At 63.1% G+C, this 22,775-nt stretch overlaps 1 protein-coding gene across 1 annotated transcript in view; it reads left to right on the forward strand.

The window, feature by feature from the left end:
• Window positions 1-172: 172 nt before the first annotated feature.
• BAHCC1 (BAH domain and coiled-coil containing 1) overlaps window positions 173-22,775 on the forward strand; it is a 56,788-nt gene continuing 34,185 nt past the window's right edge. The window contains exons 1-2 of the mRNA XM_053917785.2: window positions 173-343; window positions 4,050-4,446. Of these exons, the coding sequence (XP_053773760.1) occupies window positions 4,269-4,446 (178 nt within the window). The 5' untranslated portion in view covers window positions 173-343; window positions 4,050-4,268. The remainder of the gene's footprint in view (window positions 344-4,049; window positions 4,447-22,775) is intronic.

Raw genomic sequence — 22,775 nt, forward strand, 5'->3', positions numbered from 1 at the left:
TGATGATTGGCTGCTCCCTGGCCCGGCGCCAGCCTATTGGGAGGCCTGTTTACGCGGAATGAGTGCACGAGCTCCCAGCCGCGGAGGACGCGCGGCCAATCAGCGCGCTGGCTGCTCGGGTTGAGTGGCACGAGCTTATTAGTATGCAGGGCCTGTGGCTCGCCGCGCCGGGCTGCAGGTTTGAGAGCCGCTCTGGATGGGCTCGCTAGAGTCGTTGTTGTGGAAGCGGTGCATTTACAGTGCAACAGTCAGCACATTGAAAATACCAATAGGAATACAAAACAAAGTCACATTTACTGGTTTAATTGTATTGCATTCAATTGTATCCAGGAAACAGCCTCCAGTAAGTAACTGAAATTGCTTTCATTTTTTGTTTTTGTATTTTTGTTATTATTTTATTTTTTTTAATTTTGCTTTTGGGGATTTACATTTTTAAGCAAGAGAAAATCAGGGTTGTGATGTTAAGAAATATATATCTTCCCTTTTTAAAAAATCCGTTATAATGTCGAGCAGGGTTTTTTAAAGATGGACAATATGTAAGAGCGATTTTTTTTCCTCTGAAAAATCTTATCGATCGGTTTAAAATACCCCCCCCCCCAACTGCGTCCTTGCTTTGCTCTGAGCGCTTGTTGTCTCGATCGACACAGCATTAAAAATAAATAATCGAGACAGGACAGGGACCGTCAGGCTGCGTCCCGCGCTAACCGCGCGGGCGGCTGCGGGCTGACAGTCGGCGAGATCCCGGACGCCGCCGACGCGTACCGGCTCCGGTGGCACCGGGAATGTACCCCGATTGTTTGCCACCCCCACCCTGGTCCCCTCCCCGAAGCAGTCTGGGTCGGCCCCGCCCGGTCGCTCCGCGGTGCAGGGAATCCGTCGGCTCTTGGTAGCCCAGGCCGCCCCAGCAGCTGACTAGAGGGGGCTTTACGGCCGGGTGCGGGGCGAGGACGGATAATGGCGAGTTTTTCGTGTCTCGATTTCCAGAACCTAATTCACTTCAGAATATTTTTTCGGGGTAGGGGGTGATGATGGAGGAGGGGGGCTGAGCGAGGCCAGCGCGGCGGGGCGTTTTCGCCGCGCGCGTTCCGGGTAGCGCGCGGGGCTCGGGCCACGGCCCGCCAGGCGGGATCTGCCGGCGGGTGCGCCCCGGGGGCACGGGGGTACCGCGCGGGCCCAGCGCTGGATCTTCTCTCGGGAAGTGTATGTGGGGGGGCGGCCTTTTCGCAGAGAGCGGGTTCTTCGGCGGCGCCAGAGCAGCCGGCCTCCGGTGTGCGCCTAGCCCCCAGCCCAGCCTGCAGGCCCCACGGCACCCGAGCGCCCGGAGATGGCGCCATGGGAGCGGGACGGAAAGAAGTCCTTGCCCTCGGCAGGAGGCCGAAGCGAGGGCGGGTTCTGAGGTGCATAAGTTAAAATCAAAGCAGACCTAAGAGATCCCACATCCTGGAGTGCGAGAGCCACGCGAAGAAGGAACGGTCGGCTCCGGGACCGCGCCCCGCTACCCCGGGGAAGAGCCCGGTTTCCGAAATTCGGTTCTTTACAAAAATGCCCTTGTCAGCGATTCTCTGGCAGTCGCGGGCCCCCTGTCCGCAGCCGCTTGCGGTCCATTTCCTCCCTTAGATCGGCCCAACACGGAGTTGCGTGGCTGTCCTTTGCGACGGCCTCGTGGGTGGGTGGGGGGGCGCTCGGAGCCCTGGGGCCCGCGGGCGGCAGAGCCTGGACTCCCGGGCTGGGAGCCCAGGCTGCTGCGCCCTCACGTCCCCGCCTGGCTCCCTGTCCTGCTTGGGATCCGCGGGCCTCGGGAGCTGCATGCTGGCGCACTGAGAGGCGCAGCGCGGCCTCTCCCTGGGAGCGGGGAACACAAAGAAAAGCCCCCTCCAACCTAGTAAGAATCGCAGCGGCACAGACGGGCCACCATAATACTCTCCTAGTTTGTGTAAACCCAGGCAGGCTGACGAGGAGGGGTCGGTGCAGCCTGCGATCCGTCCGCCGGAGGTGGAAGTTAAAATTACTGCAGGCATCCGAGCCCGCGTCCCGAGAATCGGAGCAGCTCGCGCTTCTGGACAATTTTAAAATTTCTTATTGGAAACAAACCTCACAAAACAAAAGTGTGGCGCACACGACCCCTACGCGCGCAGCGCCGGGTCCTCGGCGTCTTTGAAGCCGCAGGCTCCGGACCTCCCTCCCCTCCTTTCCCTTTGTCCCGCCCCAAGTACCTCGGTTCCCGCCTCGCTGCGGCCCTAGCGGCCTGGAGCTCGCAGTGCAGGCCCAGGCGGCGGCGAGCCGAGTTATTTGTTAGACCCGGGAGAGAGCGGGCGATCCCAGAGGGGAGCGAGCCCCAAACCTCTTTGTGTGAAGTTCAGAGACAAAGAGAACGCTGTGTAGGGCCCGGCTCATTTATTTACAGTGCAAAAACTCTCCGAATAAATATGAAAAAAGCTTATCAGCTGAGCAAATATGTATTCACTTAATACGTTATGCTTTTGGTTATAGATTAAATCAAACACGAAATCGTCTGTTAATCAGACGTTGTAGAACCCGTAGCATTAAATATTGCAATTTAAAATGGTGTCCACGAAATGGAAAACATCTTAATCGCTTTGTTGTCACGGTCGGGAGCAAAAAAAAATTTTCCTGCAAAGTTCACAATTAGGACTATTACGCCTATACACCTCCCTTTTGTTGGAAGTGATAGGAGACAAAACAATGAAGATTTAGGAAATGAGAAGTACGCAAAATTAAAGAGGCCCACGCTGGCGCGCAGTCATCCAGTTTGTGTCGCTTGCTCCGCAGGCAAGCGTCTGAAATTGTCCAGTTTAGCCTCGGAGTGGACTCTCCGCTTTGGGAGGGGGTGGAAGAGAAGGGAGGTGGGAGCATTTTTATGAGGCCCTAAGGGGAGGTGGAGGTGAAGGAATGAAGTCGGGGGTCTGCTGGGACCTGGGTGAGGGCGAAGGTTGTGCTGAGCCTGGCCGAGCCTCTGAGGGCCTAGCTGGGCGCCACAGACCCCGTGACTCCGGGCTGCCTGTCCGCGTGGAGACCCGCGCCACTCCGGACCCGGGGAAGGCACTGAAGGGAGAAAACCCGTGTCCGATTTGGGTGTTTGGGGGAGAAAGAACAATTTCTGATGCTCAGAGCACCCCCCCCCACACACACACCGCCTAGAGCCCCCAGTCCTCAGGCTGATCCTGGGCGAATTTGATTGGGGGGTGGGGTGATTGTTCCAGCCTCGCTAGGCAGCTCCGGGGGGACAGCAGGCCAGGCATTGCGGCGCGGCGGCCCAGATGACTCCAGCGGCAGATGCAAACGCCAGGGGCTCGGGATAGCTGGCCCAGGGTCCTTCATGCCCCGGTGCTGAAGAATGGGTGCCTGATCCCGTTGGAGCTGGGGGGACGGTGTGTTCAAAAGAATGGACCGAAAAACGCATGGGGGGATGGGAAAGGGGAGAAACGGAAGGTTATAAAAAAAAAAACCTCTTGAGTTACAATCAATAAAATTACTCGCTTAATTAGCATGGTTATTCGGTTATGCGGAATGCAGTAAAAGCTGGACCTCTCAATGAGGGGAGAGGAAAAAAGAGAGCGTGGACCCCAGTCCCTTCCACCAAGACACCTCTGGGCAGCGGGGGAGGGGAGAGGGTGTGCGTGCGAGTGAGTTTTTGTGTGTGTGCGCGCGTGTGTGCGGGTGTGATGGCTTCGCAGATTTGGGATTTTATCTCCCAGCGGAGCCAGCAGCCTTTCGCCGCGGCGCCCTCGCTACAGGGACCCGCGGGGACGCGAAGGGGAAGTGGCGAGCGGTGCTTTGGGTTCCCCCAGGCTGCTCCGGGTAGAGCTTGGTCCGTACGGTGCGTGTGCGCGCGGGGACCAGGGTGGCGGGTGGCCCGGTTCGTCAGCGTGCAGCGGAGAGACGCACGGAGCGCTCCGGCCTGAACGTGAGCCTGGCCGGGGCTCCCGAGCCGCCGGGAGGGGGGAGACGGGAGGGGGGACGGGCGGGGCGGGGACCCCCGGGGGAGCCGAGCCCCCGAGTCACCGAGTCTCTTCTGCTTGCCTCTGCAGACTATGGACCCGCACGGCGGCCGCCGGTTCCGCGCGCGGCCGCCTGCCGAGGAGCCCAGTCCACCGGCGTGCTGACCGGTCCCGCCGCCGCCGCCGGTGACCCGGACGCCACCTCCTCTGCGCCGCCCGCGCGTCGCCCGCGCGCCAAGCCACCCCCGGGCCCCGGCCGCGCTGCTCCCGGGAGGTGGCAGCGGGCCGGGGCCGGGGCCAGGGCCCGGCATGGATGGCCGCGACTTCGCGCCGCCGCCCCATCTCCTGTCGGAGCGCGGGAGCCTGGGCCACCGAAACGCCGCGGCCGCCGCTCGCCTGGCCCCGGCCGGGCCCGCCGCGCAGCCCGGGGCACACTTCCAGCCCGGAAAGTACTTCCCGTCGCCGCTGCCCATGGCTTCGCACACAGGTCAGTGCCTGTCCGGCGGGCGCGGGAGAGGAGGCCCCGCGGGGGTGGGCACGGTCGGGGGTCGGATAGGCGCACGCCCCTCCTCTCCGCTAAGCATTTGCAAAGCCTTTGGTTTCATTTCCCTGTTCTGGCACTGGTGGCTGCCCGGGCGCGGAGCGCTTTTCCCGAGACCGGAGACGGAGCAGAGCGGTTTAGAGTGGCCTTCCCGGGGGTCCCCCGGGGTCTCTGAGGGGCAGCCCCAGAGCCGGCTAAAAACGAAGGCTTTACCCTCCTGCCGCACTCCCCCACCCCTTTCTGCAGAACTGAATTCCGCGGAAACCACATTTCTTCATTCTGCATTCACATCCTTAAGACATCCCGGGGCTGTGGGGAACAAAACGGCTGTTGTGACTTGGGTGGGGGGCGCGGGGCGCGCTGCGGCCTCGCGGATTAGGGCGGTGTGCTCGGCGTAAGCGTTAATAGGGACTGCTGGTGTCAGACGAGCAAATCCTGTTTCTATATAAAGCCTTGAAGTGTCAGGGTGAGAATGGGTTTGCAGGGGATGCTTTTGCTTTAACAAGTGCCTCTGGTATCCTGCTAAAGCCGGACACCCCGTGGCCAGTGCGCTGGCCCGGGAAGCGCAAAGGCCGGCGTCTCAGCTGCGGGAGGCGCGGCCGCCGCAGGATTTCGGTGCAGGCGAGTTGCGGAGTCAATTTGCTCTAAGAGGAGAGAGCGGGCCGCCCCGAGAGCCAATCCTCTCGGAACCCCTCCCCAAGAGGGTGGGTCCTTGACAGAGCTGACCCCGGCCTCCGGAGCAGTCCTCCTCCGGGGTGGCGTTGATTTTACGGTTGAGCTAAGACAGAAGAGGAGCGGGCCAGGGGCAGGGAGGAAAGGGCAGCTACCTCTCCGAGCTCCCGGAGGTCAGTGGCCAGCCCCACGAGTTTGCGGGAGGCGCATGGGGACCCCATGGTCACCCTGGAAGACTGGCTTGCCTTTGGTTACAGTTTGTTTTAAACATCAGAAATGTTTGCCTCTTTTTGTTGTTGTTAATTTGGCAGTAACAGTTATTATTGCTAGCTTGATGAACTGTGAATACTAATAAAATTATATCTGCTTTAATGGGATTACAATTAGTGTGTGAATTAAAACGGATGGCAGAGTCGGGCTAGAAGGGAAAATGTCAGAAGGAAGGGCGGTCAGAAAGCAAAACAAGAATTTCCTAAAACGAAAAAATAGGCGACCTTGCTTAATGACTGGGGGGTTTTTAGCAACGACAGCGTGAAGAAGCTCAAAAAGTTAGTGGGGAGCGAGCGGAGGGGACGGCCTCTGGCCACGGGGTTCATGCACCAGGGCGAGCGGACCTCGGCAAGGCTGCCCTTTCTTCCTGTTCTTGCTCTTCCTCCTCTCTCTCCCTTTCCTCTTCCTCCTCTAGACTTGTGACTCGAAGGAGAAAAAGTACTCACTCGGGCAATTGGTGATTTAAACGTATCTGTTCTGGCTGTCCCTGCTGTGGTACTCTCCTGCCCCTGCCTTGGAGGTGCTGCCCACCCCGCTCAGCCCACACTGGGGGGCTGTGGGGGGGGGGCTTCTGGCCGGTGTAGGGACAGAGCCACAGCTTCCCTACCAGCCCCTTCTGCAGGAGGCCGGTGGGAAGGCTGAGCCCGCAGGTTGGGGGTGGGGAGGGAGCGGCTGCATCCCGCCCCCATCCCTGCCCTCTAGCCTGGCAGGTACCAGCGCCTGGAAACAAGGGTCTGAAAGGCCCTTGACCCCCGGGCTTTCCCGGTACTGCACAAGCATGCTGAGGCCATCTCCTGGGGAGGCTCGGCCAGACCGGAGTCCCCCTCCCTATTCACCAGTCCCCATAGCCTGGTCTGGGCCTGGTCAGCCGCCATGTCCCCTCTGGGCCCGTTTCCGTGCAGGCACCAGCGAGTCAGGTGAGAACGTGGCGTGGTGGCCCAGACCACTGCCTTGCTCACTGCGAGTTTGACCACGTGGTTCCTGGAGCGTGGGCAATGGAGGGCTTGGAGAAATTGGGTGGGTGCTGCCTGGTCTGTGTCCTTGGCCCAGACACTCTCTACCGCCTTCCCCTCATGCAGGGGGCTCTAGAGGGCGCTGGAGGTCCCAAGGGTACCCTCCGAGGGGGGCTGGTGGGCCACGTGTCCCCTGCTCCTGGAGGCCGTTTCCACCCCCTGGGGGACCTGAGAGACCTATTGTGCTTGGAGACATCCAACCCATTTGTGATGGGAAGGCTGGCCACGCGGGCGTCCAGCGAGAAACATCTGCCACTGAAAAAGACTTTCGAAATGAGCGAAAGCCAGAACATTGTATGGGTTTCTAAAATTTAGCTACATCGTTAAAAGAAGAAGAAATTATACCCCCATCACTTTGCTTTGGTCTGTATCTATACATGATCTAGTCTAGAAAGGAAAAAGTATAATTAAGTTAAAAATTGTTCTTACATTTCGTGTGCGGGTTTCCAAATGGCCAGTCTGGGGGTCTGTCTTCCCCTTCCTGCGGATGGCCTCCCCGGCCACAGCGCCGAGGCCTGGCCCCTCCCTGCTCCGGCTGCTCCCCGCAGGGAGAATTGCTCGGAGCTTCCTCCCGCTGGCCTGGCTCGAGCAGGGAAGTAGGATCCAACCCCGAAGACAGAGGACTTTGGCTTCTGCGGACTTCTCGCCCCTGGCATGTTCTCCCGGGCTGGGCCAAGGGTCTCCATCCCCCCCTGCCGCCCCTCCGTTCTCCCTCGTCCCCACCCAGTGGCTCTCCCAAGATCAGCTTGAGGGACCCCGATGGGACGTCGGGCTCCAGGGCCGCATCAGGGCCGCTTCTGTCGCTTCTCTAAAAATGAAAGTGCCTGGGCTGCAGGGCTTTCTGGGGAAGGGCTGTTCCAGTAACCTTGCCACCAAAAGGTGCAATTAAAATGTTTGGAGTGGTTCTTTTCAGTGCAGTGTTAGATTTTGTCTCTAATACAGATGGTCCGGAGGCAAAGCTGTGAAATCTAAGGGGAAAAAAAGGAAAATCCACAGCGCACCCGCCCAAGGTTTTCCATCAGCAGCGCTGCCTGGAGCGATCGGGGAGCGCGCCTCTCTGGAGCGCTGTTAGTGCAGAGGCAGCCCGGCCCGGGGAGAAGCCCGGCGGCCCCTCCCCCCAGGGCCGCTTCCTAGCCTCCACCCTTCTGTGTGTGCCCCCCGCAGGGAGCGAGCCTCGGAGAACCACGGGTCTCCCCCGAGGAAGGCGCCGGGGAGGTGGAGGGGCCATTCCAGCCTGGTGTTAGCGGTTTGGCTGTGTGTTGGGTTCTCCTCTCCACCCCTTCCCCTGTCTCCTTTGGGGTGTAAATGGCCCAGCCTTCAGCCAGGCGCCCTGGGCCAGGGGTGTCGGAGTAAAAGGGGAGGCAGGTCCCCACTGGTGGACGAGTGCTGCGGACTTCTTCCCGCTCCACGTGCTTGGGACCCACTAATCTCAGAAAGAAAAACTCAGGAGAGGAAAAAAGATAATTTCCTAGTGTGAAAAGACCCCATCAAAGGTTTCCCCTCCTTCCCATGTGATATTTTTTTGTAAAGGAAAAAAAAAACATTTTCGTAAATACCTCATTAACTCAGTGACACGCCGGAGTGTTTCTGCAACAGTTACCAACATTAAGTAGGTGTGAACAGAGTTACTTTCCGAAGCCTCTACCCATCCTGCTGCGGAAGTGACAGAGCCAGACTTCAAAGCCACTGCCAGTGCCCAGCCCGGGAAGCCAGCCGGGCTCCTGGACCTGCCAGGCTGCGCCCGCCGGCCGCCCCGCCAAAGCCACTTTGGGCGTGTGGGTTTTTTTCTCCGGGGGCCCTGGGCTGCCCCATGTCTGATCATGCCTATGAGGATTTTCCTATAGGAATATCCAGGTCACGTGAGGAATAAGGCAAATTGGCCAGCGAGGCAGGGAGTGGCCGCGCAGATAGTGCCCTGCCCCTGGGAAGCACCGCACCCCCAGACGCTCCCCAGTTATTCTTAGAAGTCCCCTCGTCGGCTGCGAGACAGGGTTCAGCAGCCCGCACAGACAGGACACAACACATAGGAAGCTGTGAGCATAACATGGATGAGGCTAAAAATACCCCTCCGAAACACACATAAAAAACCAAATCCAACAACAGAACGAGCTAAAAATATTCTGGGCTTTGGCAAAGAGCGCGGAGTTAAATAAATTATACAAGAGCCATTCATGGGAGCAAGTTGACTTTCTCTCTTACGGGAACTTGGTTCAAGCTAATAAAAATAATAATTTACTAGCCACTGAGCTTTGCATGAGTTTAAATTTAATTGGTGGGGCTTCTGGCGTTTGTCACTTCTTGGCGATTAGTGGGCTTGCCCCGGCCCGGGGCGGGGTGGGGAGGCGGTCCCCAGAGTCAAGGGTCCCTACAGTCGTGGGCTGTGGCCCCCCTTCCTCTCCAGGACCAGGGCCTGGGTGCCAGGGCAGGAAGAGGAGGAGGAGGGGGACTGCGGGGGGCGGGGCGAGGACAGGCAAGGTGCGGCTATTTTAATTTGATAAATGATCGCACACCTTTAAGAGTGTGTTTTAACAATCAAGATACACTCCAGCGAGTTGATGGGATGTTCGCTGTCGACTTACACGTGTCATCAGAGTGGGCTGTAAGCATAAAGAACGTGGCGAGCCCAGGGTATGCCACAGCCTCTCTGGAGCCCTCAGGTCACATCCCTGTCCCGGTGGGTGCTTCTCTTTCCTGGTGTCTGCGGGTAGCACACGGGAGGTCAGGAGTGGGTGCCGGGGCGGGGATGGGTGGCACTTTGGCCTGGGTCTCCCCACCAAAATAAGAGCACCGGACAGCTTGCTCAGAGAAGCGGCTGCGGTTGGGATCTGAGGCTGGAATCTCAGCATTGGCCAGCTGGCGTCCTTCGGGGCAGCACATGTCTAAGTTCAGCCATTTCCCAGGAATTCTAAATGTCCACCCTGGGATTAGGGTCAGGGTGAGCCCCTTGCTCGCTGGTCTTCCTTCGTTGCTTCTTATCGGAAGGCCCGCCTGAACTCCCAAAGGACTACACTTCCCAGAATGCCCTGGTCTAGCTCCAGGGTCTGAGCCTGGGACCAGCCCTGAGCTGGGAATTCCCAAGCACAGATGGAGGTCAGCCAGGGCCCCTGGGAAGGAGTGCTTTCCGGCAGGCGGGGCGGCGGAAGGGGCCTTGGTGGCCACCCCCAGCGCCCCCTTGCCCTTCCTCCCGGAAGAGGCCTCTGGGCCCTGCCTGGCTCCCTCCCTACCATAAGTATCAGAATATGGGCGTCCTCGCCCAGAGGAGACCTGTGTGGCGGCTGCCTTGTCTGGCACGGCCGGAGTCTGGGGGCCCAGCACACCCACTGATCTCAGCCCAGCGAAGTGCACTCCTTCAGGGAGCCCTGGACACCCTCTCTAGGGACCAGCATGGAGGGGCTGCAGGACTCTGCTGGGCAGCATCAGGGCTAGTGTGTCAGTCTGGGGGTCCCATGAGAAAAACCCTGCACGGCCTTTGGGGGACCCTCTCCAGCCTCATATCCTCTCCGTAGTGGCTTTCTCTTTATCGAGGTGTGGTGACCCACGCCCGTCCCAAGTGACTTCGGGCCGGTTCCTTAAAGAAGTGACCCCCGGGACAGAAGCCCTTCTGAAGGAGGGCCTGGCTCACGGGGCAGAGACCAGGGAAGGGTCTCAGAGCCCCAATGCCCACAGCCTCCCGGGGGCCCTCCTGGAAGGCCCCCATCACATCACGTTAGCCACCTGCTGTGACTTCAGGCCTTCGGGATGCACAGCCATGCCCTGTATGTTTGGCAGATGGGGGACTTGCTCCCAGGGGTTCCACAGTCCCCATCGGCCTCTGGGGCTGCCGTTCTCCCACCAGACACAGTGTTACAAGCCAATGAGAAAATCTAACCAGCCTCAACATCTAGAAGATGCCTGCCCGGCAGCCGGGGCGCGGAAGGTGCGGGCCCTGGAAGCCCGCAGGCGTGGGGCTGCCTTGGCCCCGCCGCCCTGCCCGCTGACGGTTTTATGGGATAATATACCATTTAGATCACACAGGCCTATTTGTCAGCGGGCCGCCCTGTTTGTTGTAATGCGTAACACTGCCGCCTCCCGTGGCCCCTGTGAGCAGCTGCCTCTGAGGATGGGGACCCGTGGGGACTGGGCGGGGGCTCAGAGGCGGAGGCGCGCCAGGGGCACTGTGGGGTGGGCGCTGGGGGCGCAGCGGGCAGGCCCGGGGGGAGGCGTCTGGTGCCCAGGCTCGGAGCCAGCCGCGCGGCGTCTGAGGCAGCCGCAGCTGTTTAGCCACTGAGCTTCCAGAGTGGGTCAGCCAGGAAGCGGTGGCGTTTTGGGTTGTTGTTTTCATCCTGACCGGGGGTCGGGGAGGCAGAGGAAACAAACAGGTGGTTTAGGGTCCTTGCCCCTTCCCTCCTCCTGACTGAGAGTCCAGTGTCTAGGGGGAAAGATTTTCGAGGCTGGGGAGTACCCACCGAGTGTCTAGAGCCTAGAGGTGAGGCGAGGCAGCCCCTGGGTGCAGGGCCTTGGTTTTCTGCTGGACATTTCCAGAAGTGGTGAGGAGGGGACAGCAGAGGATGGGTTGCTGCCCATAGAAGCCTCCAAGCAGTAGGCTCAGGCCCCCAAAGGGTGGCCGCTCCTCTGTGCCCCCTCCCCCCACAGGAAGAGCGCCTCCTTCGCTGGAGGAAGTAAGACCTAACCCACCCAGCGTCCGTCCTCTCGTCCTCTCGGGAAATAGCAGGTCTCAGTGGCTCCCTTCGCCTGTCCTTTGGGGGCTTTCTTCCCTAGGAATTCCAGAGGCAGCTCCAGGGGGGTGGACATCACAGCCCCCCCATCAGAGACGAGGCCTGGCAGGGCCCCCTCAGTGCTAGGAGCACAGCTGGGCAGGGGCGAGGAGAAGGCAGGCGGGGTGGGGACGGGGCTGCACTGTCAGGCGACGTCCAGCGTCTCACGGCAGCCCGCATGGCCATCCCTTTCGTGGGCAGAGGCCGAGTCCACCCTGCGGACCTCGACCTCCCCACAAGCCAGCAGTGGGGGCGTTGGCGGGGCTCCCAGGTACCCGGAGGACGCACGCCGCACCCTGCTTTGCTGTGCTCACACCAGGCGGGTTCACACTCAGGACGCCCTCACTCACACCGGTCTCCAAGGACCCACAGTGCTCCTCTGGGAAGCCAGCCTGCCCAGCCTGGGAACGTGTGTTCCGGTCTGTGCCACTTCCCGCCACCTGCTCCTGCCTTCAGCTTCTGACTGCCTGCTGGAGTGGAGCCTGCAGGTCCCCAGTGACCCTCGGTGGCAGGCTGGGCGCTGCTGAGCTGCCCACCATGGCTCCCCAAGGTCCAGACGGGACTCATTCTGGGGCTACCCTCAACCTGGGTTGGCCCTTTCCCAGCACCCGCCCCAGGCGGCTGCACCCTGGCCCCACACATGGAATTTCTACAGGCGAGCCTTCCACCCCACCCTCCCTGCAAGTCAGCCCCTGGGTGCCTTCACCCCTCCTTCCCTTCCCTCTGGGTCTCCCTAACCGCAGACTGCCACCCCTTAGCTCAGCTCTCACCCACTGCCCATTTCTCCTGCTGTCCCTGCAGGTTCCCAAATACTATGGCTGGTGCTCCCCTGCCCCTCCTGGGGCCACCCCCAGCCCATGCCACAGCTGGCCCAGCCGAGGTTCTCATCCCCGGGGTTCCCGGGGGTGCTGGGCCCACACGATCTTGCCCTGCACCAGGTGGACAGTGCATCTGCCCCAGGCCCCCGGCCCCGAGGCCGCCCCTCCTTCCCTGTCCCGCCTCCTGACTGCACGACCTCCTGGCCCAAGTGCCTGGGCCGTCTGCCCCACCCCCAGGCCTTGCAGCAACCGGTGGGCCGCCCTGACCGTGCTGGTGGGGGGCTGCCCGTCCCCAACCTGCCACCTTCCCCGGGGACTGCAGGGTCCCCCTTCTGGGCCGTCCTTGTTCTTGCCCCTTAGCACCCCCAAGCTGGGCCCAGCCGTCACTGGCCTCCTTCCCACCCGGACGGCAGGGCCTCAGGGCGCAGGCATCTGTCCTGGCTTAGGTGGCACGCGTGGCCTGGGGCCGTGAAGAGAGCCATTTGGTCTTTCTCTGAGGTCTCAGTCACACTGGCGATGAGGGGCTCTGGGGGAGCTCCATCAGGAGGAGAAGGGCTGGGCACACCAGGGTCCCCACTAAAACCCCTGCTGCCCTGCCCTGCTCCTGGCCACAGCGAGGGGACATGGGGACACTCCTGCTGGCAATGCTCTCCACAGGTCCCCAGCCTGGGTGGCCACCTCCCAGGGGCCAGGTCGTCATCTCCTTGCCTTCCAGAACCATCTCTGCCATCCGCAGAGGCCCCCAGGCTGCATACACCGTATTTTTCAAAGGTGTCAGAGCTGAACAGAGAGGCCCCGTGAGCGGCCCCTTTCCCTGTGGGTGCAGCACCTGCCGGGGGGGGCAGGGTCTGGGGAAGGTCCAGTGGGCAGGAGGGATTTGGCCAGGCCCTGAGTGAGGCCCTTCCTGTCTGTCCCTGCCAGGCCCCTGGCAGGTGACTCCCTGCCTCAACGTGAGGTTTGGTGTGCCACAGGGCACCCAGGACGGGGGGCAGGAGCTGGTGGCTTCTCCTGGGTCACAGCGCTCTGGCAGGTGAGGAGGGACGCTGAGAGAGCGCGTCCCTGGGGCAGTGGAGGCAGGGACTGGGGGGGGTGACCAACGAATGGAAAATAAGGGCACAGAGAGACTGACGGGAGCAGAGAGAAGGCAGGGCCGGGGGCGGCGGGGTGAGCCTGCGGGGCACCCCCCACCAAGACTTGTGTCCCAGGCACACCCATCACAGGGCCCACTTTGCTTCGGGGCCAGCGACCAGCCCGAAACTGCAGCTGTGGGCAGTCCCTGCTCTGTCCCTCTGTGTCACAGCATCCCATCTCTAAAATGGACCAACGGTCAGGCCTTGCCAGAGGGGTGAGCGGGACTCTAGTGCATCCCCAGGGCTGGTGCCCACCCCGTTCGCACCGCCTGCCTGCTGAGCAGCCTCTGGGCCTCGCAGGAGGGCTGTTTCCTGGGGGGTGGGCAGAGAGGCCTGTGGGGAGCCAGGGGCCACCCCCCCGGGGCAGTCCCCAGCCCTGCTCTAGACTGTCCAGATGTCCTGCGGTCCCAAGGCCTTAGCCTGACACAGAGTTAGGGAGCAGGACACCAGCTGCACCCACCCACCCCCCTCCGCCTGTGTGGGCTTCAGCTTCTGGGAGCCTTAGGGGTGGAGGCGGGAGCTCCCAGGGGTGTCTTGGGGTCCTTGGGGGTTAACGTCGTGGGGAGGGCGGTGGAGACCAGCCCTGCTCTGAGGCTCTGGGGATCACTGGGAGCCTCGGTGTCAGAGGCAGAACACGCAGGGGGCCTAGCAGGCTGCTGGGGGTGGGGAGGCTCCAGGTCCTTCTGGGGCCCTCGCCCTGGGGTGTTGCCGATAAGATCGTACCGAGCCCCCGAGCCCACGCCTCTGGAAGGACGGCTTTTGTGAGCACCCCTGTGCTCTGATCTCTCTGGGTCCCAGCTGTGAGGGCCCCTGGGCTTCTCCTCTCTGGGCCCCCGCCCTCCCCTGGCATGGGCAGGCCCTCGGGGCCCATGCAGAAGCCCCTGTTTCCCCAGACCCTGACCCCAGATGGGCACCAGAGCCCAGACCTGTGGCCCGTTCGGGCCGCCGAGAGAGGCTCAGTGAAGTGAGGACGGCTGGGCAGGGGACACCCCAGGGAGGAGGTCAGTGGGCCTCATGCTGGCTCAGGGCCTGACTGACCGCAGGTGGCCAGGGGGCTTGGAGGGCAGCGCTGGCCCTGCCCCCACCTCTCCCCCATCACCCGTGGCCCTAGGGCCCAGCCTGTCTGTTGACTGGCCTCACACAGATTTGCTCAGAGGCCCAGGTGGGCTGCGGGCGGCCCCAGCACGGGTGCTGGGCATCCCCGCTGTGGCGGGTTGGAGGGTGTGTTCTCTGCAGCTATCCCGGATTCCAGGCCTCCCACCTGCCTGCCCCCCCCCCCCACAGGGGGAGCCCTCACCACACACCCTGGTCCCAGAACTTTGGACAGCCTCTGGGCCTTCACACACCCCGCTCTGCCCCCGCCCAGCCTGCCCATCTCACCAAGGTCCTTTCCCGCCAGCGCCCTCGCCACCCCTGCCTCTGCCTGTCCGGGCCCGGTCACTCTTCCTCCCAGCACAGGCTCCCATCCCGCCCCCGCCCCACAGTGGCCTTCTGGTGGCCTTGGTGTGTGCTCATGGTGGCCCTTTGCACTCAGAGGGCCCGGACCCGGGTGCCTGCTCCCCGTCCCTCTCCACCGGGCTGGCAGGCAGTGGGGCCGAACCTGGCTGTGGACGGGGGTGTGGACATGGGGGGGGCGGCGAGGCCAGGGCTCCCACCTGCTTCCTGGCCCCAGCGGCCCTCGTGGGAGGGTGGTGGCAGACTTCTCTGTCCCTGGCCCATGAGCAGGGCCCTTCACGCCCTCAGCAGGTCAGAGGGGGAGAGGAGTCAGATTCCGAGTCCCCCAGGGCCTGCCGGTCCACCCAGTGGGACAGCTGCCCTGTCCCATCGGCCTGCCAGGTGCCACGGTCACCCCAGACAGGAGGTCACGCTTGGGCAGTTTGCCTGAAGGCGGTCCCCTTTTGGAGACTTTTTGCATCCCTTTGGGTGTCCTAAAAATAAGCTTTTAATTTATTTTAAATTAATATTAAAATTAAATCTAAATTCAATTATAATGCATCTTTACACGGACCCTTAAAAAGCCCCACATGTGAGGACGCAGGTAAAGTCGAGAGAAGCCAGGGCAGCGCGCACAGGCCGCTCCCAGAGCCCACGGCCCGCGCCGACCTGGGGTCAGACACGTGCTGAGACCCAGCGCAGTCTCGTCCTCAGGGCCCGGGGCGGACGCCAGGGAGACAGCCCTTAGAATGCCGAGCAAGAGGAAGGGGCAGAGCACAGGGCCCTCCACCCCTGCTTATCCCCGCAGTGTCCGAGGGCTGAAGCCACCCTGGGCCTGGCTGGCGGGGAAGCTGGCTTCAGGGCGTGGGACGCAGGGGTGCATCTGTGCGTCCGTGTCCGGGGGTCAGGAGGACACTGCCTGGCGGCGCTGGGTGTAGGACTTCTCGCACGTGGCTGGTTTCCCGACTTGTCTGCGAACCTGCAGACCTGTTTCCTAAGTAGCCGACTCCCGCCTGGTCCTCCCTGTCACTTCTTGAAGGTCCTCTGTCTGCTCTGGGCGACACTGTAAGCCCTGTAAGGGTCCTGCACCCGGCTCCACGGGGGTGGGGGAGGCTGTATTCGGCAGCTTCTGCTGTGTAACAGACTACTCCGCATTTAGCAGCTGAAAGCGGCAGGCATTTATCATCTTGCCACTCCCGTGGAGCAGGTATGTGGGTCAAGGAGTCTGTCGGGCTGCGGACACCTTGAGGCTCGGCTGCAGGCGACCCTGTCCCCGCTCAGTCTCGAGGCCTCAGGCCCTTGCTGGCTGGAGACACAGGCTCCTTGGTCAGGAGCCTCTCCACTGGGCGGTGAGCAAGACCTTCACAAGCCTCGTGTCCTAACCCAGTCTCAGAAGGGCCGTCGCCCCTGCCCCGTTTTTGCACTTCCTGTTCATAGAAGCAAGTCTGAGGGGGGTTCATTTCACATAAAGGCATGAATCCTGGAATTTGGAGGTCATTGGGGGCTTAGGACAGGGTCCATCTTGGCCCCTCCTGAGACTGCCCCCACAGGCCAATGACACCCAGGTCCCCTCTGCAGCCCCCTGTCCTCTCCTCTCCCTGCCTGGAGGCCTCCCCCCAAACCCTCCCCCTCACCCCTTCATGTGGCTTGGCAAAGCCACTGAAAACTCCCAGCTTCTCAGCCTCAGTCCCCTCATGTCCAGCTCCGTCCCCCTCCTCTCTCCTGAATCCTGCCATCACTTCCTCATCGGTGACTCCACTCGGCTTGTCCCCTCTGGAAGCCTGACCAGCGCCTGTGCAGTGGGGGCTGGCCAGGCATATGTGGACCCCCCACCCCCACCAGGCGGCGCTGCCCACGGCAACGCAGACTACCTCACTCCCTGCGGGATGCCTGCTCTGGGACGTGCCACCAACAGGCCAGGGAGTCCGCCCCAAGACAGCTTTGAGGCTGGAGGGCCACACAGAGTCCGAAGGTGCCGGGGTGTCCGGCAGCCGTGGCGTCCTCGGCCTGCAGGCTGGCCTGGGGTGAGGGCGGGCGACCCTGCGGCGTACTGTGGAAGCCCAGCGACTGTCTGTCTGATGAATGAGGCCGGTTAGAGTTTCAGTCCTGGACAGGGCCCAGGGCCCAGCCCGTGGCTTGGGTGTCAGTGATGGCTGTGCCATTCGGTCTGCGGCTCTGTTCCCGCGCCAGCTGCCTGTGCCAGCGAGGTCGGCAGGTGCCCTGGGCTTACCTGGGTGTCCCCCGACACCACCCGGACTGCCTGCAGTTCATGCCAATCCAGGGCAGCCCCTGGGCAGCTCCACCGGACCCTGGGTTGCCCTGGGGTGTGGAGAGCTGGCCCTGGGCCTGACCCCAGGACCAGGAGGCCAGAGGGGCACAGCGCGTCTTTCTGTCTCCAGCCCCCCGGAGGTCACGTGCGAGTGCTGAGCGAGCTGCCGGGCACAGGGAGCCTCTCCCGCCTGGACCAGTGGGGCCTTTCCTGCACAGGATGCCTGCTCAGAACCCAGAGTGTGACCAGGGCGAGGGGTCAGTCCTCAGGCTCAGGGCCATGCCACTCGCCCCCTCTGGGCAGATGGGGTGCAGGAGGCAGAGGGCCAGCCAGGCCTCTTTCTTGAGTTCTGGTCGCAGTGGGAGCACTGTGGAGATGCAAAGCTTTGGGCTGGCTCTTCCCAGGCTCCCCCCAAGCCCCACAGGTACTGTCCTGCAGCAGGGGCTTGGGGGCACAGGGCTGGGCGCAGGGTCTTCTCTCCGCTGGAAGCTCCTGCTGGGCCACCCTTAGCCCCTCTGCCCCCTGCCGCTCCCTTTGTCTGGCCTCCCTCTGGCCCCCTGCAGGAGGCCACCCCGTCGGCTGCCCCAGGGCTGCTCCTGCGCCCTGGGGACCCCTAGACCTGTGGGGTGCGGTTCCCCTGCCCCAGAAGCTGCTCCCTCATGAGTTCCCAGAGACACGATTTCACCTCGGAGAACTGTTTTCTTTCTTCCTGTGCTCACGGAATTTCTACATGAACATAGTTTTCATCTCTGTGCTTCGAAGGGAATGGGGCGGTTCGTCAAAGTTGCCTGGGATGGGGTGCAGAGGGGTGGCCCACTGGAAATTCGAGGATGAGTTGCCGGAGGTCTCTGCCAGGTCCTGGTTCACACGATGTCCCCCAGATGCTGGGAAGGGCCTGGGAGCGTGGGCTCTGGGTGTTGGGCAGGCCGAGGTCGGCTCCTCTGGGTCCTGCCGGCGTTGGGTCTCAGTCAGGCGTGTCACAAGCGCTTTTGGCGGGGACATGGACGTGGCAGGCAGCCCCAGGCCCCTCTGCCCGGCCCCCACTGCTGGGCTGGGAAGTCTTGCTGAGAAATAGTTTTCTGTTCATCAGACCCCTTGCCCCTCCTGTCAAAGCTCAGGTCCCACTAAGTGCTTGCAGCCTTTCACGTGCTCCTCACCCTCTGTCCTTCCTCTGTGTGTGCCAGACCTCCTGTGCTCAGTGCCCTGGCTTTCCTCCGCCCTTCCCGAGGGTCCCCTGCTCCAGGGCCCCCCAGCCCCGAGGCACATGCGTGAGGACAGGAGGTCTGTCTTAGCCAGCCCCTTGCCAGGTGGGTAGCTGTGTACTGACCAGGCCAGAGGCTGGACCAGCTTCCAGGGGGCCCTGGAGTCAGGCGGCTGTGTCTTGGCATCCCTTGGGCCACCCCACCTGGCCCGCGCCCCCGACATTTGGGGCAGCTCGAGTCAGCCTGCTCTTCCTGTTTCTTCCCTATTGCTCTTCCTCTTCCCCCCCCCGTTCCTCCATGGGGGTGAGTTCCTGGGACCCTGGGCCCTGCACCTGGCCCCAGGCCAGGTGTGGCAGGGGGTGGGTGGGTGCTCAGTCCCGTGGAGTCCCGGCTGGCTAGATGAGTGCATGGGTGCACGGACAGACGGACGGATAAGTGGGTGAATCGGCACAATGGGGAGTGCCCTGGTGGCCCCCCACCAGCACTGGCCTCCCCCTGCCCCCCGCCCAGCTTCTCCTGCTGATCTGGCCCTGAGCCTCGGCCAGTGCAGCCACCATGTCTCGGCTGCGGGGCCGGGTGAGGAGGTGAAGACCACGCTCACCGGTTGCTAACAGAGTGTCTGGCTGTGCAGGACGCCACAGCGGGGCCCACTCTGTGGTTGGGGAAGACCTGACCAGCAGGGTGAACCCACCGCCCACGGGCACAGGGCCTGCCTGTGGACCGGTTCCCGGGGGCCCGTTCTGTGCCGGCCAGGCCACACTGGACGTTGTGAGCAGAGCTGCCTGGCGCAGGGGACACAGCATCCCTGTCCTGGCTGCCTGCTTCCTGTCTGCCCACCACTGAGACAGGGGCACGTCCAGGGTCAGCTCGAGAGTGTGGGGGCCTGCGTCCAGGGAATGGGGTGCAGGAGAGCGGGCGGACAACCCCAGATAGGCTCTCCCTCTGAGGGGCCAGTGGGGCTGGGCACGCATGCACCTGTGTTCACGTGCCTGCATCCGCGTGTGTACACCCGTGTGCGTACACCCGTGTGCGAGTGTGTGTGGGTGTGCATGCCTGCGTTCACGTGAGTGTGCGTACAAGCACGTGTCTCCCGGGGGTCCAGGCCAGGGGGGCCTCCTGTGGCAGGCTTCCCACAAGGTGGAGGGAAGGGAGGCCCTTGCTCCTCCAGCTGGGAGGGGCTTTTGGGGGTGGGGCTGCCTGTGCTGCTCAGCTCCTGTCTGTCAGTCCTCAGTCCCGCCTCAAGAGTCCTGGAGGGGAGGTGCTGGCCACGGGCCAGGGACAGTGTGAGCCGGGAGGTGTGAAGAACGGGAGTGCAGGGGGGTGGAAAGCAGCCCTCCCCGGTGTGCTCCCCACCCCCGCCCCCACCCTGGCCCTGGGCCCTGTGAGTCACTCTCAGCGAGTCCGAGGGCGGCCCCACTGGGGAGCTTCAGCTGCCCCTACCCGCTCTGTCCCCCCCCGCCCCCCGCCAAAGGGCTAAATTTACCCTTTTAATAAGAACCAGACTTATATCCGATTTTCCTTTTCTTCTATTAATTCTGGGCTGTTGGTGGTTGGGCCCGTCCCCTGTCATCATCGCATCCCTGGGGCCAGTGGCTCAGCAGCCACAGTTTTCCTATTATGGCCTGAGAGGCACTGCTCCTGGGCCAACCACGGCTTCTGGAACATTCTCCTGGGCTGGCCAAGAGCTGCTTCCCGCGTGACCGGCTCATGTTTCTGGGAGAGTGCCCCCCCTCACCGCAGTGCCCCAGGGCCGGCCAGGGGACCCGCCCACCACTTCCCACTCCTGCCCTGCATTGTGGTTCCGGCTCCTCCCTGCCTCCCCCATTCCCACGCCTGCCCTCTCCCTCTCCCTGCGGGAACTCTGTGTCCCCTTCTCGACCAGCCACCTTCACGGGGCTGTGGGTGGCAGCCGGGGTCATGGGTGCTGTCCCAGGGACTGCCAGGCCGTGGTAGCAGAGGGTGGCTCCAGGCCAGTGAGACTGAATGGTGCCAGACAGGCCAACATCAAGGGCTGCCCAGCTCTGGATGGCTCGGATCAGAGGGGGCCTTGTGCCCGTCTCAGGGGCTTCTCTACCACAGCGAGGTCAGGCTGCTGTGGGGGAGGGACACCTGGGCCCGTGGGCGAGGGGCTGGAGCTTAGGTCAGGGTCTTGGAGCTGTAGTTTGACCCATCCTGGAGGGCAAGGGTCCCCTTCCGCCATGGGTAAGCCTGGATGTACCCCCACCCCCAGGGTGGAGGAGGTAGGAGGAACCGGGACAGCCTTTCCCATGCCACCAGGGTCCAGGCCAGTGAAGGGACCAGTCTGGTGGAGGCCCAACCCTGGGGAGCAGCATCCTGGAGGCCCACCCAGCCCGGGGGCCCTCAGGGCCTGCACCCCAGGCATGCACCCGTCTATAGCCTGAGTGCAAGCCCATTGCCCTCGTGCACACACACACCCACACGTGTACGCCAGGCACGCCTGCGAGCGGAGCGCCCACACATGTGCGCCCCCCTCCCCCCCGGTGGTGCCTGGGAACTGAGCCTGCAAACTGATGTACACCCATGTGGGGCTTACGCAGCGCTGCGGTGGACGAGGCCCCTGCGGCCACTGCTGGTGGGAGGGCAGTCCCAGAGCGGCCCCTGCCTTGGGGTCTGGTCTCCGCATCCTCTGGGCGGTCAGTCAGAGGAGTGCCCGCCTACCTCCGGGCAGGCTGGACCACGGCCTCTCCATCTGCACCCACGAAGGGCACTCAGCCCTGATGTCCTTTGTCCTTCCCTGTCCTGGAGGAGGGGGTGGGGGCCAGGTCCACCTGGTGGGCTGTCGATCCTGTGTCCTCCCCCTGCCTCTGCCCAGGATGGGCACTCAGAGGCCACCTGTCCCCTCAGTCTCTGCTGCCCCTAGAGTCGTGGGGGGGACCCAGGGAGGCCCCGGGGAAGCCAGGGCTCCCCGGCACCCAGGCAGGCAGTGCAGGGGAGAAGGGGCGCTGTGAGGATCAGGGAGCCTGAGCAGGTGTGAGCAGGAGGGTGGGAGCTAGCGTGGGTGGTCGTGCGGCTGCCAGGCACCGAGCGGGAGCCCTGTGCCAGCAGCCCGTCAGCCGGGCTTCTGGAAGCGAGCGGCGGAGAGCTGAGCGGCTGGGAAGGGACCGCTTCTCAGGAGTGCCAGCGAGAAGGACCGCCAGCCTTCTCAGCATCTCAGCGAGGCCTTTTTTATTTTTCACGACCCATTTCAGTTTCCAGGGAAGGAGGCTGGCGACCCAGTGGCTCACTAAGTCCCAGCAAACACTCGCTCCGCTGCTGCTCCACCGCCCACGTCCTCTCCCCACAGTCAAGGCGCTTTTGCCCATCCATCCATTCCTCTGTCCCTTCGCCCACTCCATCCACTCTGTTGGGGTCGCAGGGGACTGGAGGGAGGGGGGCCTCAGCTCTGGGCACATGGCAGGGGCCACTCAGGGCCCCTCGGCGCTGCCCACCATCTGTTGGGCATCTGGGCCGAGGCAGGCGGGCCTGGCCACAGGCGGGTGGAGGAAGGCCCCATGGCCCTTGGCTGTGCCTGACCACAGAGGACCACCTCTACCGCCCACTGGCGCCATATTGCACACAGTGACCCTGTGGCCAAAGGCTGGGCTCCGCGGTCACTTGAGATTCTCGGGGTGTCGGGGCATTCCGGCCAGCCGGCCCCATCCAGCTGGGGCAGCCAGGAGGGAAGTGGCTGCCCCAGCCAGGGTTCAGGCTGTCCGGGCCCTGGGGCGTGGGGACAGACCAGCCTCCAGGAGTGAGGGCTGAGCCTGAGGAGCTGGGCCGCCAGGGGTGTCAAGCAGGCCTCCTGGGCGGGCTGGCTTCCGGCGCGGTTTTCTCAGCCAGCCCGGGGCCCAGGCCAGGCCTCCGCGGTGCACTGGGCAGAGCTGCAGCCAGAGCCCTGCGTCTGGGGCTACAGCCCTGGCTGGACTGCGCTGGGCTGGCCAGGCGGCAGGGGCGGCCGGCGGCTGATGCTCGGCCCAGAGTGGCCCGCCCGGACCTGCCAGAACCCCACACAGCGTGCAGGCCCCTTTCCGAGATCACCCCCAGCCTGCACTGTATCCCTGTGACGAGAGCTGATAGACACAGCCTGGGGGAATGGCCACCTTGACCATGTGCGCTGGAGGGGAGCGGGTGGCCTTGGAGCGGACAGACCGCATTCGTGCCACAACCTGGGTACTCGGGGCTGCGGGCCCAGCCCAGCAACACCCATTCCTTTGCCAGCTGAGGGATGGCGGTGACACAAATTAGCTCAAGGTTTGTAAAGACCCCAGTGCAGACAGTGCCAGGATTCCGGGTCCAACCCGAGTCCCCGGCTGCGCGGGGCTCCCACGGTGCTCCCAGGACGGTTCCCAAGCGCTCCACGGGCCAGGGCTCTGCCAGGAGGAAAGAAGCCTGCAGCCCTGTTCCCGGCCAGACTTGGCCACACAGCTCCCGCCCTGGCCCGGGTCCAGGCTGCCTCAGCTCAGGCTCTGCCTGGGGCTGGTGGCTACTGGTCAGCGGCAGGGGCTGGGGAGGTGGCAGCCAGGTCTGCCACAGCTCTGCTGGCAGGCATGGTGCCATCACCAAACTTCCCAGAGGTGGAGGTAATGGTGGGACCTGGACACTCTGTCCCGGGGTCAGGAGCCAGCAGTCCCCTGCCTGACCCCCAGCAGGGCTGGGCCCACCCGGCAAGGCTGGCAGGCGCTTCTCTGTCTCCAAACCCCTAGCCCGGGGTGG

Source organism: Desmodus rotundus, unplaced genomic scaffold, assembly GCF_022682495.2.
Source record: "Desmodus rotundus isolate HL8 unplaced genomic scaffold, HLdesRot8A.1 manual_scaffold_274, whole genome shotgun sequence".
NCBI classification, from domain to species: domain Eukaryota; kingdom Metazoa; phylum Chordata; class Mammalia; order Chiroptera; family Phyllostomidae; genus Desmodus; species Desmodus rotundus.